Here is a 17,633-nt window from a genome sequence, read left to right as displayed (position 1 = left end):
AAGGCCTCAGCATCTGGTCACATCTGCTCTAGCAGTGGGACAAAAACCCTGGGAATAATCGCAGCTGTGAAGTGTGCCCTTTGAAGCGAGGACATGGTCATGACACCACGACCCCGAAAGCAACATTCAACAGTGTGTCAGAGGAAGCACACGAATGGAATGAGTTCAGAAGAAGCACAAAAAACTTCTCTCATTAGTTACTCAAGAGGAGTTCCACCCAGACGAAGATTTGTTTTTTTGTTTTTTTTTTCCCCAACCGAATAAAATAAGAAAGGCTTTCCAGGAGTTGGGGCTTACAAATGACCTCAATTATATGGCTTCCTCCAGTGATAAGCAGGCATGTAAATATTTAGCCACGCTGGAGGCCTGGACTGGGTGTTCCTTAAGGCAGTCAGGCTGTGGACAATATGAACAATATGACAATGCTTCATCGTCACTGTGATCATATGGTGAATCTCTTCAATACATAAAGAGCACCGACCAGCCGCATGGATCAGTATAGATCTGTTTGGACTGAGTGATACAAATCATGTAAGAAAATGCTGTTATGGACCTTTTTGGACATTTATTGCTTCTTGGAGCCTCGCACACTCTCTGAGGTACTGCTAGCTCTTCTTCATAGTGTGCTGGCTGTTCCTGACTGTGAGAAAAATTAAGCATAATTCAGTGTTAGTTTAGGGGTATTCTGACAGAACCGAATCCGTTGTATATCTTTAAGGACGATGGCTCGCTGCAGCGAATTAGGCCCCATCTAAAAGCACTTTTTCCTCTAAGAAATAATGAATTGGGGAATTCATTGCCAACTCTGACGCACTGCACTTTACCTTACCTCACTAATATGCAAGAAACATGCATCATCTTTTTTTGCAGTTTTTCAGTTTCTCATTATGTGAACCTGCCAGTTGTTCTCCTTATATTGTGCCAAAGTTTCATAATGAATAGACCAATAGAAATGCTCCACAATGACTTGGAGAAAGCGATTTTCTACTGACGTCCACTGAAAGGTAAGAAGGTTGTTTCCTCCTCCTGGAAATGAAGCTTTGGTATTAGTTTTTATGTGTCATGTTTGATATTCAGTTTTCCTGCACGGCTTCCCAATCACAGCTGACCTCTAGTTTCCATATGTTGAAGTTAAAACACTCATAAATGCCTGCATGCTAATTATTGTGGTTTTCAGCCTTTAAGCCTTACAGCAGGGAAAAAAATATATTAAAAAAATTAAATCAGCATTTGGGTGGAACTCCCCTTTAAGTAGAAACCCTGAATTTACAACCACATAGGCTCAATATCACTCTCCCACTGGTTTCTCTTGCACTTGAAAAGACACTCCACAAGAAGCAGTAATATCAGTATCAGTACGGAGTTGACACTGTGTTATATTAGAGAGGACAGGCCGCCTCATCAGTTCACGAGATGGTAAACTACACCCATCAACAACACTTCCAAGCGTTAGTGATATTACGCTGTCTAGGCTGGTGTAACAGACGTACATTCAGAGAAACATGAGCACAGTAGAAATGACTGACAGCAGTAACAGGATGCGTTACAGTGCGACTCCTAAAGTCTAGATTACCTTCTTAAATAAATAGTCTCTCTAGATTTAATAAAGCATGGAAATGCTCGGTAATGAAACAGCAGTATTAATGATGTTCAGATGATCTGAATCGTACAGAAATTCGAAAAAACACATTTCATTTTTCTTTCTTAAAGCGTTATCGACATTTAGGCACAGTTCCCAAACGTGGCGCTCTGAACCCATATTTATAAGGAAACGGCTGCTGTGAAATGGACTCGACTGAGCCTGGATCTGCTGCAGAACACTCTTAAAAAGAAAAAGGTGCTTCGTAGGGTTCTATAAGCAATGCCACAGAACAGGGAAGGGCAAATCAGGTCCTGGAGAGCCGGATTCCGGGTTCACAGTTTTGAGCTTTTTCTGCTCAAGTGCTCCCGAGCCGACCCTTAGTAGGTCTGTTAAAGCTGGGAAGTCAGCAAACTGTCCCCAATTGCCCAACCCTGCCATAGAAGGACCACTTTTAGTTTGATTAAAAAGTTTTAAAAGGTTCTTTAAACCTAAAAATCTGCACATCTTTTACAAACATGGTTCTTTTATGAGACCAAAAGTTTTGGTTCTTCAAATAGCATCGCTCCAAGAGAGTCCTTTGAAGCTCCTTAGGGCGTTTTCACACTAGAACGGTTTTCCAGACCCAGGACCGCCGCTTGCTCAGAAGGGTGAAAGCCGTTTTCAAGCCTAGTTGCAGAGAACTCCTCTCTGGTCGCTAAAATCAGTGGCGTGTGGAACAGCTTCTTGGTTGCAGGTGTTCCTAATTTTACCCCGTTTTCTACCCAATCCCTGTTCATGCGAAGTCCCTGTATCAGTGGCAGTGCCCCCCAACATTAGGAGGGTGCAGACTAGCCACCGCCTCCTTTCTAACTGCTGCTGATGCAGTGTTGCTAGGTCACCAGACGCCTGTGCTGTGGACTAGGAGTGATGTGAGGAGGAACGGCCATCAATCCACCCCTGAGAGAGCAAGGCCAATTGTGCTCTCTCGGACTCCAGCTGCTGATGGCAAACAGCATGACCCAGGATTCGGTCTGCAGGATCAATGACAATGACCGCCCCTTCCTCAAAACGAGCCCAAAATTGGTCCTGGGTGTGGAAACAAGCATGGAAACGCCCGTAATTTGTAAGAGTTCTTGCGACATGACCCTACTAAAGAGGTCAGCTACGAGACCTGGCGAGAAAGCTTGAGCAGAAAGGAAACACTGAGCCATAAGAACCAACTAATTACCACTCACTTAAACACTCACAAAATACGAAACCAGAACGATATGTTAACAGCAAGAAAAGGCATTTAGTTTCCAGAAGGCAATAAAATACATTGAAGGAAGGAAAGAAAAAGCAGAGAAAAAGTTCTCACAGGCAGCTGTTCCTCAGGAGAGGCCGAGAACTTGGTGCATCCATCTAAATAACACACCTCAGGACCCCCGGAGAAGAATCGCATCACAGAATTTCATCCTCAGCTACATCAGCCGGATCATAAGCGACTGTGCAATACACCTCCGACAAAAATTTAGTGTGTTAATTAAATTGTAACATGTGGAAATACCACCCAACACAACCCAGAGAACCCTATAACTGACAGCACAACAACCGAACAACGAAGACCTGGTTTTCAAATCAATCGTAGTGGTAAAAAAAAAAAAGCAAAAATAGGAGACCGAAAGCAAAAAAAGGAAAACGTAAGTAAGACAGAAAGACAGAGGAAGGAGAAACCATGGCCAGTGTAGTGGAAAAGCTCACTGGAAATCTAACGTAGAGCACGAGGGCATCTTTCCCAACCCAGGAGTAATTAGCAAATCTGATTTTTAGGCACAGAGCAGGCCATCACATGCCCTCATCTCCAACCTTGTAAGGTTGGGAAACGAACGACTGTAAACTGTGATCATGGAGAAACCACTGGCCGCCCCTCCCAAGCTGGGAGGGTTCAGGTGCAGGTAAGTGCTCAGACAGGCTCGGGGAGAATGTTCTGGCACAAAGACAGGCCTCACACACCTCGAGCTTCATGCTTTCTACAAAGCGGTCGGATGCAGCTGCCCCCGGCCAGAGCGGCGGCAAAGCAGAGAGATGGCTCTTGCTTCGCCTGGAGGCCTTAGCCTAACGAGGGGGCGCTCTGGAGTCCAGAGCTTTGCAGAGCTGTAGCATATGCATAGCTATTATAGGAGAGAGAGAGAGGAGACAGGGAGAGGGAGGGATGAAGAACGGGTGGGAGGGAGGGAAGGAATAAAAGGGGGAGATTCAGTATCTCAAGGTGCTGGATGCCCTGAAGTAGGAGAGGAACTTGAAGCACAGGCTGACCACAAAGTACCAGATGTTGCGCGCCATCTGGGAGCGGGCAATGAAGATGCGCCAGATCAGGATGACCAGGACCGTGTTGAACGTGTAGCGGATGTTTCGCAGCCTGCGGGAATGAGGGGAAAACAAAAATTTCACATAAGCATTTTGATATACTGAGTGGCATGAGGCATATGTAGAAGTTCTTCAGGTCTTCAGAACTGCCTCTATAAATAAATATGCCTGTTCTCACCATTAATTAGTCAGCCTTTAAGCACAGTCACCCCAAAAGCACTGACAGGGACTTCAGGGTCTAATAGGGTCATTTAGGTTCATTACCCTGGGAAGCGTAAATAGGAGCGTAAATAGGAGCGTAAATAGGAGCGTAAATAGGAGCTTCCGGTCATTTCGTAATGAATGGCTCAGCATGCTGCCCTTTCCTAAATGCACCCACAATTCAATCAAACACTGACCACAGATCCCACTCCATCCAGTTTCAATTCAATTCAAAGATCAATGTTAATTCGTCCAACATTCATTTAAATTGTTTCAGGTAGGTTTGGTTAAAACTCTTGAGCCCTCAGAGCCGGGTCAGACCCCTCAGAGCCGGGTCAGACCCTTCAGAGCCCGGTCAGACCCTTCAGAGCCCGGTCAGACCCTTCAGAGCCCGGTCAGACCCCTCAGAGCCCTCAGCGCCCGGTCAGACCCCTCAGTGGTGCATTGTCTCTTGTGCTACTTGTGGTGTTCAGGGCACTTGCTAATGTTGCTAATGTTTACAGGGACTGAGTGGGAGGAGTTTAACCTGGCGTATGGTAAATAGCATAATATATAGTAAATCTATATCTTTACTATGCCTTGAAAATCTATATCTTTTTTGCATATACACTGTATGTCCAAATGTTTGTTGCTACTTGGAGTTACACCCACTGCTGACACATATGTGCAAATACACACAGCTTGCATAGTCCCTGTTGAAAAACAATGGCAATAGAATTTAATGGAGCAGATAAACATGAAGCTATTAGCACCATGCTGCCTAATGCCAGGCGTGGACTAGAGGGGTATAAAGCCCCCCAGCATTGATCTGTGGAGCAGTGGGACTGTGTTCACTAGAATTATAGATGATTGGTGCTCAATCCAACACTTCTGGGATGATTTGGGGGAATGGGGGATGAGCTCACTAATGCGCTTGTCAATGGCAATTAAATACTCACAGCACTGCTCATGCTTATCCTGAGGGTCGGAATTTCTGAGTTCCAAGTAGGAAGTTTCAACAGGAACACACCCATGAGTTGGATTTCCTACTTGGAAAGTCTCCAAGTAGAGTAAACTTTGGGTTAAGAGGGCTCTCACCAACCCAAGATGGTCGACAGTAATGATCGCAGTAGCAAAATACCATATAATGCGTTCACTAACAAGGCTAACCTGGGACAAAGCTAACAATGCTAACAAGGGACATAAAATGTGGGACATATTCTGGTTAGATTCGCCATAAAACACAGGTAAAGGATTGCCCAAAGAGCTGCCTCCAACATCCGAGAAAAAATTAACTTCAGCATAACTGTGGGTTAACTGGTCAATCCTGAGCTAACTGATCACAATACTTATAATATTCTACATTAATAACTTAATAATGGCATATAATGGCAATCACATAGTTGTGCCCAACGGCAACCTATCAGACAAAGCAGCAGAGAACCTGTACTCAATAAAGTGACTGAGGGATTCCCACTGGGGGAATACCGGTTTTGGCCTCATAATGACCGAACCTGCATTCAGCCCCCCTCAGTAGTGCTACATCAGGGGCTACTCACTTGTTAAGATGTTTGCGTGCTGCTGGCAGACCTGACAGCTCCTCGTTCAGCACATACTTTTTGGTGCCCATGCAGTAATTCTCCATGTATTCTGCCCAGTGTAACTGTCTGACATCAAAGTTAAACACCTGCACGAAAAAACACACAAACATTTGAACTGCTGTTCAAAGCGACGTAAACAAGAGTTCAAACAGTACATGAAATACACTATGTCCAAAAGTTTGTGGACACCCCATTCTAATGAATGCATTCAGCTACTTTAAGCTGCCCCATTTCTGACACAGATGTGCAAATGCAAACACACACAGCTGGTCCAGTCCCTGTAGAGAAGTACTGCCAATAGAATAGGACTCTCTGGAGCAGATAAATAAACATGAACCTAATGCTGCCTAATGGCAGGTGTGGGCTAGAGGGGTATAAAGCCCCCCCAGCATGGGTCCTCTGGAATTATAGATGGTTGGTGCTCTATTCAATACTTTTGGGATGAGTTGGCGAGATAGGGATGAGGTGGGGTGGTTATCATCCAAATCCTGACCTCACTAACGCTCTTGTCACTGAATGCAATCAAATCCTGCAGCAGTGCTCCATCAAAATCTAGCAGAAAGTCTTCTTCCCTGGGCAGTAGAGACTGAGTTACTCCAACAAAAGCAGGACAATCTCTTTCTAATGCCCTTGATTTCAGAAGAAACATTGATGGAGCATGTGTCCCAATACTTTTGTCCATATCGTATATGTAGGAAATTGAAGAAAAGGGAAATGAAATTGATGAATTTAGGCTGTCGGAAGCACTGCTCTCTGCAGATATAGGGCTGACAGCAGTCGAACAGTTAGGCGGAACAGTGTTCATATTGGAATTCCAAGCATGGCATCTAAGATCTCTCAGCATAAAGAGTCTATTCACCACCCATTCAACCACAGACATTCAGCCTTACAATCATACACTGTATAAACACACACACACAGGCTGCCATTGACGTGCCATGTGCGGCCGAATGAATCGAGCCTGTGACTGACTCATGACTGATTCTGCGCGAGTGGCGGCGCGCACACACCTTCCTGTCCTCGGCTCCCAGCTGGTTCAGTAGCATGGTGACGTTGTCCGTGTTCCAAACCCACGAGTGGCTGGTGAAGTACTCCAGCACCATCATGGCCTTGTGGAGCCGCGTGATTGTCTTCATCATCCTGCGTCGCCACGGAAACGGTGGCAGTGACACAAGCCAGCATGCGCGGGGAAGAGCGAGAGCGAGAGAGATAGAGAGATCGTGAGTGGGAGATCAAATATGCATGTAGGAGTTTTTTTTTTAACCCACCCAACCTACAGACCAGCTTGGCACATCGTGTAACTGACCCATACCAGGAGTTAGTGGTTAAAGACACAACCGAGCAGCAACAAGCACTCTGAAGTGGCGTGTTAACGTATAATTGTCAATCATTTTCAGATTATATACAGCAACACTTCGGTATATCGATGGTATCGCGGCCTTGTAATGCTCCCATTGGGCCTCAACAAGCTGACCACCCAGTACTACTTTATTAAGCAGGGACTAGGATGAATTAAAGGGCCCCTAGCATGGAGAAAATAATTTACCTTATTTTTCTTAAATAAAAGAAACATGATTTCCGTATATATATTATTATTATTTTTAGCTTATTTACATATTAAGACTAGGTTATTCAGTCTAAGGCACTGTTTCATTTTAAAAGGAAAAAAAAGGTCATGTAAAATAACGACCTCATGGAAAAGTGGACTGGGCGAAAAATATGTAGGATATGAGCTCTTTATGTATTTTACAGTGCAATATTTGGGGATTGTTGATTATAAATCATAATGTTTAGGAGAACCTGCCCATACTACACCATTACAACAGTCAAGCCAATGCCTCTTTATAGCTTTATAGCTCGGATAGCTTATTCTGTGATTAAAAACATAAATAATTTGTGACTGATTATGGTGATTACTCAGTTATAGACTGAATGCTCAGGTGCTCTGCACAGTTTTGATATTATGATAAATAACATGCATAGAGATGCTTGATTTACTAGTTACTGGTTATATTAGCCTGTTCATTAGCAGTTATTAGTACCATAAGGGTATAATAATGGGCATATAAAGGTTCCACTGAATATCATGATGTTTAAAATGGAATAAAATGAATAATATACAAATATATAAATAAACAGCCTCTGGAAAATGCCTGATTCAGACTATACTGTTAAAAGTAGAAGATCATTGAGGAGATACTTTTGGAGGTTCTTCATTTCCGGAACTGTGGAGGAACCTCTCTTAAGGTGCTTTAAGGAAGATTCCTTGCAGGTTCCTCAAAGAAGCACAGTTTCCTCCAAAGGTTCCAAAATGATCTTCAAACAGTGATGCGTACCCAGTTAAACGGCAGATATGGGCTTGTTGAGACTCAGTTAGAGCACTACAAGGGCAGCATGATGCTCCTATTCTGTTCGGCCGATGGTTTTACTGCTGTTAAACCTGGTGTAGTGGGTATCAATGCTGCTTCCCCTGTGGCGGACTAAGGTTCGATTCCCCGATTCCCCAGAGTCCTTGGGCAAGACTGCTAACTCTACATTCTCCTACCGGTGTGACAATTCACATTTAATACACTGTGGATGAGAGCAGCAGCCCAATGCCACACAGGGACTGTAAATGTGTCTGAACACAGGATGAAGATCCAAACCCTGAATTGGAAAAATCAAAATACTGCGAGCAATTCAAAGTGCTGTTAAGCTGCTGCGGGAGGACATTATCATTACAATCAGCTGAAGGTAGTGGTACATTAGGTTAAACTTCCCCCAATCATTCAGTAACTGATTCACTGGATTCACAACAGAGGAATATCTCTGTGAAATGACGGAATTCATTCTCTCTCACACACACACACACACACACACACACACACACACACACACACACACACACACACACACACACACACACACACACACTAGGAAAACAATCAGGTATTTTCATTGCATCATTCTGATCAAGCTGTTAATTCATCAGACATTAGCAGATATGAACAGTCTATCTGGTCTTGGAGGGCACCAGAGTTTGGGGGGTTTCTCACTGTGGCTTAAAATTATGGCCACATTTTAGGATGTGATTTACAGATGGTTTAAAACCGGCTTGTCTGTGTATTATTTTTTTAAATTGTTTGATACAAGGATATAAAATTAGGGCGAAATCTCATCATATATATATATTAATATTTAGTTTCTCCTCCAAGATCCAAAGATAAACAAACAAAACTAAATCAGATCATCAGTGTAAAACAGGCAGGACAAAATCATTTTCCAAAAGCTAATGAAAAAAAGTCATCTGACCAAAAACAAACAAAACAAACAAAAAAGTCCTTTTAAAAATATCCCTTTAGAATAGATACATATTTACTTCAAAACAAGCAAACAAGCAAACAAGAATTCATCAACCCTTTCCCTCAAACTGGACATGAAGCACATTTAAAACAGCAATATCTAGCTAGACAGGACTGGATTTATGATCATGTTTAATAAATGAATAAATACTTTATTAGGAAGGGCAGTGTGGCTGAAATTCACTCCAATTCATATCACACACAGATAGTATCATTTAAATTAATTTGTTTTGGTGAACACCACAGTATAGGATTATTAATATGGTCTGTATTATTTTCCCAAATACTATTACTTTAGCTTTAAGCTTATTGCTATAGCTTACTGCAGCTATCCTAGCACTAGACCAATAACAGCCCCTCAGTAAGACCCACCAATCTCTCCATACTGGTGCCGGCAGCCTTAATATATAAATATAAGTATGATGATGCTTAATGAGGGAGTTACTGTACATTTTCGTGCTTCATTTTTAATTTAGTAGTTTAATGTAGTATTTATGGTGTAAAATTTAGCCTATTATCTAGCTGCTTAAAACTAGTCAAATAATATAAAAAAACACATATAAATACATGATTTTAATGGTATAACATTCTTACAATAATCTTAAACTTATATACAGCAATATAACTGAAAATATTTGATACTTTACTAGCCAAGATCATTTTTGCAGTGTAACCTCTGAAATATGACAGTGATTCTCACAGCATAAAAAACAAACACCTGCTCAGTTTAAAAAGTGTGAATTTTTTTTATACAGTATTGTGTATATATATATATATATATATATATATATATATATATATATATATATATATATATATATATATATATATATATATAGTATTACACATTATATCGTTTTCTAGTGTGTGTGTGTGTGTGTGTATATATATATATATATATATATATATATATATATATATATATATATATATATATATATATATATATATATATATATATATACACACACACACACACACACACACACACACACACACACACACACATCAGCACTGTAGCACTAAACCCTTGCAGTACTAAATCCTTGCAGCTCAAAAATGGCTTTGCAGGAGAAGGAATAACACTTAACGTTCAGTTGAAGCCATTGGAGCATTTCTATTGGTCTATTTATCATGAAATTCTGACACAATGCCAAGAGAAGGGTAAAAATGTGTACAAATGGAGATACAAGGATCGATCTAAATTACTATATTAGGACTGTGCTGATACTACTGTGGACTGTATTTGGGATGGTCTTGAGATATTGTTTGGTGTCGGTCAAGAACAACACTTTCAAAGGCTTGACCGCTTTGATCACAAATAAAACAGTAAAAAAAAAGAAACAGAGCAAACAAACAAAAAAATAAAAGATTATTTCATTGCAATATTGGCATTCTTATTCCCAAATTATTATTATTATTAAAATATTTTTTTCAGGAGGAAATGAGGGCTGTCACTATTACTTATATGAATAACCAAGACACCTACTGATTATTCTGGGCAATAATGGAGCTTTTTAAAAAAGGCCAAACAATAAAAATGGACTTCCCAACAGCAAACCACTAATTAACCAACAACTAGGAAGATTTTAAAAAAGTATAAAACCATCAAACCAATGTTGCAGATATAAAATAGCAGCATCCATCAGCCTCAGTTCCTTACTATGAGACAGAGCAGGAGTAGCAGCAGTACAAATGAAAACATTCACTGCCATTATGCAAATTTAGGCTTTGCAGCAATAAAAGCAAGTGGCTTTTTTCTTTTTCCTCATTTTAGGAAGGTAAATAAGTAACAGTGACAGCCCTGAAGGGAGTAAAACAGAGAAATCACTGAATCGGGCATGCTTGTTCAGGATCCCATGCACGTCTCGGCGCGGATGTCTGCCAGCGGCATCGCTTGGAGGCCATGAAGTCCAGCAGACAGCCGAGCTGGACGCTCATCCTTTCTGATTGGTCAGTAACCCATGTGACGGCACAGCACGCACCACACAATCAGCAGCCATCACCCTGACCCGTCAGTGCTCCGCCCACAAGTGTGTTCCACTGTGGCTACGGCTGGACAAGCCTTATAGAAAGCTGGTGAACAGCTCATTCAGCCTATTGAGAAACTGGGATGTGCTCGGATTCCAGCCTATGTGGGATCACATACAGCCTAACCTGACTGTAACTGATTCACTTTATGCGTCTACACAGGGCTTACTCCTCACCCTACACTTTACTGCACCAATGTATAGGTTGGGTTTGCAATGCGATTGATCAGTTTCAGCTCAAAAAGGATTCATCCTTGCCGGCCTAAAAGCAGCTAAAAAGACCAATCACACATCACACCCAAAATACACGCCTCCCCACCTCATCATGGCACGGTTTGCCTGGGGCAGACTACTGCATTGCTAAAGGACAGTTCTATTCGTGGGATCTGACCAAAACAGCTCTTATCCCTTTAACTCCAGCCCATTAGATGACTGCCCAATAAACTCACGCGAAACCCAATGATTTCTTATGTGGCGTGATCGTTGGTACGACTGGACTGGAAGTTTGTTTACTTATCTCCATGTTGAGGAATGAAACATATGCATACCTGTAAAATTAATAAAAACTCTGAGTGAAAGGCCTACTTGAACCCCCCCCCCAGCCATGACTTCCTAACTATGGTGAATACCAGTTTGTCCTCTCTTGAAATCAAAAATATGATCTCCCTGGCATTTGGATCAGATGATTTTGAGATGATGGTCAGCACACATTCAACTAGGTGTGTCCAAACATTTGACTGTATTTTAATGTATTAAAAACAACTCTAAAAAAATCGATATAGATGGCAGGATAGTGAGTTTTATTTATTTATTTGTACAAAACGAATTTGATATTGTGCAGATGAGAATATAAAGTACGTAGACCTTTAGCAAACATTTTAATCTCCTTAAAGCAACATTATGTAACTTTTTTTTTTTTACCATAAAATAACAGCTTCAATTCATTCTGATGCTTCATTTATTTGTAAGAACAGCATTCTCCGTCATTGCTCCACATTACTTAGATTGTCCAGAAATGCACATGTAAAGCGTGTCCTTCCTGACTGTAGGGGGAGCCCAGGAGCAAGAAATGTCAATTCTCCATAATGCTGCTTTAATCTCTCTTTAAATCAGCCTCCCACACAGAGTGGCACCTGCAAAGCACCTCACATACTCTCCAAATTCCAAATCTGCACTACAGTTCTACATTAAGCTGAATGAGATTTTGTTCAACGCTCTGAAAACCGTTCTTACAGCAGTAGAACCCATCAGTGGGCGGAGCATGGCTAGGTCAACTATGGGTAAAAAAAGGGAGGGCTCCGGAGACCTTACCGAGGCTTCTGCCCCGTCAGCCACAGATAGGCGTCGTAGAGCAGGGCGGGGATGGTGTGGCTCACCGTTGTCCAGTACTGATTGGTAAAGGGGTTGGAACGCAGGTTAACATTGGGCCGTCTGAAGGCCTGCTCTAATGGGTTGGTCTTGAAGGTCATGTTTATACAGTTCTCTGCGGGGGGGAATACACAAGCATAGACACACACACACATACATACAGCGTTTAAACAGGACTACAAGCAGCAGGAATGGGACGGGAGAGAGATAGAGAGAGAGATAGAGAGAGAGAGAGAAAAAGAGGGCAAGAGAGAGTGCAGAACCCAGAAGGCCAAAGACACAGCCTGGCTTATGCATTCTCTCCCTTCAGCAGTAAGCAACATCACAACACGTCACGTGGGGCTAGAATGAGCACGCAGAAGGAGAGGGAGGGGGGCGGGGGTTCGGGATGGGCTGCCGGAACACGGTACGATTTACCTGGGCTCCCGTCCTGTTATCCTGAGGCACAGATCATAGAGGAATGCTGGCGCCTTGTGGCTCACAGCAATCCAGTACTGATTGATTAGGTGATTGGATGTGAGATTTACATTGGGCCGTCTGAAAGCCTGCTCGAGGGGGTTCCTCTTGAAAGTGGATATAACATGGTACTCTAAGAGACAAAAGGGGGGTTCAACAGGGTAAACCTCGCACAGCATTTCTGAGAAACTCATGAATTACATTCCAAATGGTCTTTACACTGTGTGTGTGTGTGTGTGTGGGGGGGGGGGGATTATTGTCGAGGATGCACCGATCCAATGACGTCCTCATCCAATTCCGACAACTAGGCTCTGATACTCATACCAAAGGCTAGGGATGTAGGAATGCAGTGTACTGTACTGTATACTGTGCTGTATCACAGTGTATCGTACTGGAGGGGTGGGCAATATGGCAATATGACAACATAACAGTATAATAACTAATAAATATTTCAAGTATTAGGATGATATCTGGATAAGGCCGAGCCACATATAAACGAAAGCTCTAGAGAAAGTTCTACAAGCATCACTGTCCTTCAGCCAATCAGTTGCCGCCACCTGTTAACAGATGTCCAATTACACACAAAGTTTTGCTGTTTTCAGAACTGACATCACGTTTCTTCCTCCCCACCTCCACCGGTTTGGTCCCGACGGACGTCAGCCCTAGATGGTCCTCATTAAACTGGTGGTCTGGGGTTGGCTTCACTCTGGTGTGGTGTGCTGCACATGTGGAACTCATCTATGTGCGTGGGGTTGCATAATTGGTTAATTTAGTCACATGACTGCTTTGACTTATTGCTTGCATGGCTAAAAACCTTCTCCTACATGAATGGCTCTTTGTTTGCAGGTGTTCCTGCAGAGTAAGATGCCATGATTTCAAAAAGCACGTTTTTTTGTGCTGGAGTGTTTGCATCCAAGGAAAATAAGGAAAAGCGTTGAACGGATGAACCTAGTCCAGACCTGTTCGCAAAACTCTGCAACTGATTCAGGGTTAATCTGAAAATCTGTGGTGTGAAAGCAAACCGGTGATAATGGGCCCCTCCTCCAAATGAGCCCAGAATCGGTTATGTACGTGACAACAGTCTATAGAAGTGGATCAGATCCACTGGTACATTAGATCGGTGCATCGCTACTTCTATATATCAGACGTACGATAGCAGCATGATGCACCCTTCTTCCCTGCAGAACTTTCATTAGACAAGACTACAGAAGCTACTTAAACAGCTTGGCTGGGGACTACACTCGATACATTAAGCAAGAGTTCTATGAATCAATCAATCAATAAATCAATAAAGACCTCAATCTACCCAATGGTCAAAACAAATCTTCTGGTCATGCAAAATAAAACTGAAATGAACTGAATCAACTGCTGACGAGTATTTGTTCTACAAGTCAAAAGATCTGAGACTCCTTAAATCCTACAGCCTTCACTCAGCATATGCTACAGACCTGGCTGGGACACTATGGGCTACTCAGGCTGATTGCTTTGATGTGCACCCCAATCTAAACAGGACTCATGCAGACAGTGAGAACACAACCACATGAGGATCGTACAACTTCTGCAGGTCATCATTGTAGAGCCTTGATCTTTACCTGCCTTAGAACTGCAACTAACGATTATTTTAATAATCGATTAGTCTGTCGATTATTTTTTCGATTAATCGATGAATCGGATTAAAAAGTTAATTAAAAAATAGAAAATTGAATAACAGAGCAAATAAGTGCAAACAATAATTAAATAATAATAGATTAAATAATGAAATTTATTTATTAATAACTTTATATTTTAATATGAAAAAATAGAAATGAATTAGCATTTTGCCATTAGCATTTTTTCTTGATGTTAAACTTTTTTTGAAAATTAGGCCTCTGCTCCGGCTCGCTCCGTTCAGCTCGCTCTTATTGATTTATTTTTTTCAGCGTAGACTTTGTGCCGCAGGTGACGTAAGCGGATAGGACAAGGCGAGTAACACATAAATCGTGAAAACACAACGAATCAATAATTAAATTCATTGTCAACACTTTCAATAATTGATTATTATCGATTTTATCTATGCGTTGTTGCAGCCCTAACCTGCCTCTCTACAACTAATTCACAACACACGCTTGACAGCAACAGCAGCGTAGCTGAGGATCTAGCACACGAGCACAAAGGGAAGCACTTCCCCTGAGAGCCACTTCAGCGCTCTCCGCTCTAAAACCAGGGCACACTTCACGCCCTTCACTTACACACAGAAAAAGGGCCTCTGTGGACTGCAGCTAATGCCAACAACTAGCACCAATCAGAACCCCACTCCAGCACGGTGAGGTCATGCTCTACGCTCCTCGTGTTCTCCCAGCTTCAGAGCACAGTGCTACTAGTACCTAATAATTCTGAGGTCTGAATGCTCTGTTGAACCCTTAAGAAGACAAGACGGGGCTCTGATTTATCTGGGGGCTCTGAATCTGATCTTTCACACCTGCACTTTTTAATCCGGTTTAATCGGACTCGATTTCGTTTCACCCTTGGTGTGATTCGCTATCACACTCGCAAGGGGACCAATCAACAAACCCCACTGAGACCCAGTGGCGGTCCTACAGTGGTCCCTTTATAGAGATGTATGAGGTAGAGGGTGGATGGACGTTACACTCAGTGCTGTGCGGACGTTTTAGGCACCCAAGCACATTATTATTCAAAAGCATTTCTTTCAGCAATAGGGGAGTGTTTACTGTTCTTACTGTACCCCAGACAGGTCTGACCAATCAGCAGAGAGACTCTCATGTGGTTTGTTGTGATGCATTTTGGTGCTCTTGGGTTTTTCCCAGTGTGAAAATAAACCAAACCAAGTGTAAATGCTCTATATATGGGCCAGAGTGAACCAACTACAGATAGAGCTGGGCAATATGACGATATTTTATCGTATTATGATGAATTTTGTTATTGTGGTACACATTATGCTTCTATGAGTGTAACGTGGATATCGTCAGTGCCTAAAGAGCACTGATTAACTGCACGTTACATTAACTGCACGTTACATTATTTTTGGATAGCAGTTGTCTACATGACAAAATATTGTGATAAATATTCATTTAAATATCGTAAAATATTTTTTTCCATAATGCCCAGCTCTAACTACAGGTGTGAAAATGCCCCAAGACAACCACACCAAAACTGCAGTAACCATGAGATGCTTTCCCAATTTTCTCAAATTTGTGACTTTTTTTTGTTATTTTAACTCCCTGGTTATTTGTCTCTACTACTTTTTTTTCTTATTATTGCTTTTAAACCTTCTTAAATCTACCTTTGAAGGCAATTGTGTATAAGACGTATAAGATGTCCCCACATGCTTTATATCACAATGTTCAGCACGGTCTCAGGTCTCCCCATAATGACACCCCATCTGACCTAGAGCAATGTGTGAGGAGATACTCTGACCCTAAACCTGAAAAACTGAATCTGATTTTAGAAATTTCTCATATTTGCTGTAAAAACATCCTTTTACTCAGGTGGTCGAACTGCTTTGGTGTTTGAAATGGGTTAACCACAGTCTGGTTAACTTCTCAAAAGTAGTGGGCGCATAAACACAATAGTCTATAGTCTACAGAAGACAGGTTTTTGAGTGTCCATTGGTCAGTTTTCCACAAAACCATAAATGGACACACAAATCCACCAATTACAAATGAATTACAGATGAGGGATACTCGAATTAGTTCCAGTTAGACAGGACGAGAGGCAGTGGCGAGTATGCTGACCTGTCTTCACAGCCTCGTAACTCCGAATGTTAGTCATGTACAAACTGGCAATGGGAAGGGTGAGCTCTACAGATTCAGGAAATGTTTCTGCGCTGTATTGTCACAAAGATATTAACAGAAACAGCCAGACACTGTTAACACTGTTCAATTAACACTGAAAAAGCTTGCTAGCTAACTTTCCTGACTGCCCTGGTGGTTTGTGCTGTTATGAGCGAATGGCTAGACTTCTACTAATTTCCCTTCCTTTTGTAAGAAAAGCAGATTTTGCTCAGAACACTGAAAACCCACCATCTTATCAGAACCCTCTCAAGTCTACCATCGACTCCAGGTCTCAGCCAGGGTTTCTCTGACCTGCTCATGCACTTTCAGTTTTCTTACTGGGCCTGGCAGTGACTTCTTGCAATTAAGACTCATCCAGCACTACACAGCCAAGCAATGGAGATTGAAGCTTTGCAAAAACAATAAAAAATCTCAACATGGAATCAAGAATTCCCAGGCAAGCTGTCTCGAAGAGAAATCCAAGAATAATAACAGTCTTAAGAGTACTGCCTTATTTTTCTCTTGTATGGTCACCATTCCCCTTAGTGGGAAACTCTCCAGCAGTTTTACATCATCTTCGCAAGCAGTGCCAGTTTTCCATTCTATTGTACAGCAACGGTCAAGTGCCTTATGAAATAATCAACGGGGGAATTGTCCTCTTCTATGGAAGTCTCATTTAGAGCAATACAGCTGATCACTGAGCTTAAAGAGAGTAAGAAGGATTCCTACCGACTTCACCCCAATGAAATGGATTGATGGAGCCCGTCGTGCAGTTGTATACCAATATGCTTTTTGGCCTGCAATCAAAAAGAGGGAGAGACTTAGTGTAGACACACTCAAGTCAAGTCATATTTATTTGTATAGCCTTTTTACAACTGTTGTTGTCACAAAGCAGCTTTACATAATTAGTAATTAGTAAAAGGCAAAGACAAAAAAAAGAAATAACGTAAGAAGACATGAAGGATCAAAGACCCTCAGTG

The 17,633-nt window shown here is 42.0% G+C and overlaps 1 protein-coding gene across 2 annotated transcripts in view; it reads right to left on the bottom strand.

Annotated features, from left to right (window-relative positions):
- far1 (fatty acyl CoA reductase 1) overlaps positions 1 to 17,633 on the bottom strand; it is a 36,673-nt gene that overhangs the window by 271 nt on the left and 18,769 nt on the right. Inside the window, exons 8-12 of one of the 2 annotated variants that reach the window (XM_072664150.1) lie at positions 17,383 to 17,450; positions 12,845 to 13,016; positions 6,699 to 6,828; positions 5,647 to 5,774; positions 1 to 3,959 (exon numbers count right to left, since the gene is read on the bottom strand). The exon at positions 1 to 3,959 is cut by the window's left edge and continues 271 nt beyond it. In XM_072664150.1, coding sequence (XP_072520251.1) covers positions 3,797 to 3,959; positions 5,647 to 5,774; positions 6,699 to 6,828; positions 12,845 to 13,016; positions 17,383 to 17,450 — 661 coding nt within the window. In that variant the 3' untranslated portion in view covers positions 1 to 3,796. Of the gene's footprint in view, positions 3,960 to 5,646; positions 5,775 to 6,698; positions 6,829 to 12,370; positions 12,543 to 12,844; positions 13,017 to 17,382; positions 17,451 to 17,633 lie in introns of both variants that reach the window. The other variant, XM_072664151.1, reaches the window with a different exon arrangement.

The sequence above is a fragment of the Salminus brasiliensis genome, chromosome 19, assembly GCF_030463535.1.
Source record: "Salminus brasiliensis chromosome 19, fSalBra1.hap2, whole genome shotgun sequence".
Classification (NCBI taxonomy): domain Eukaryota; kingdom Metazoa; phylum Chordata; class Actinopteri; order Characiformes; family Bryconidae; genus Salminus; species Salminus brasiliensis.
This window is presented reverse-complemented; position numbering and strand designations above follow the sequence as displayed.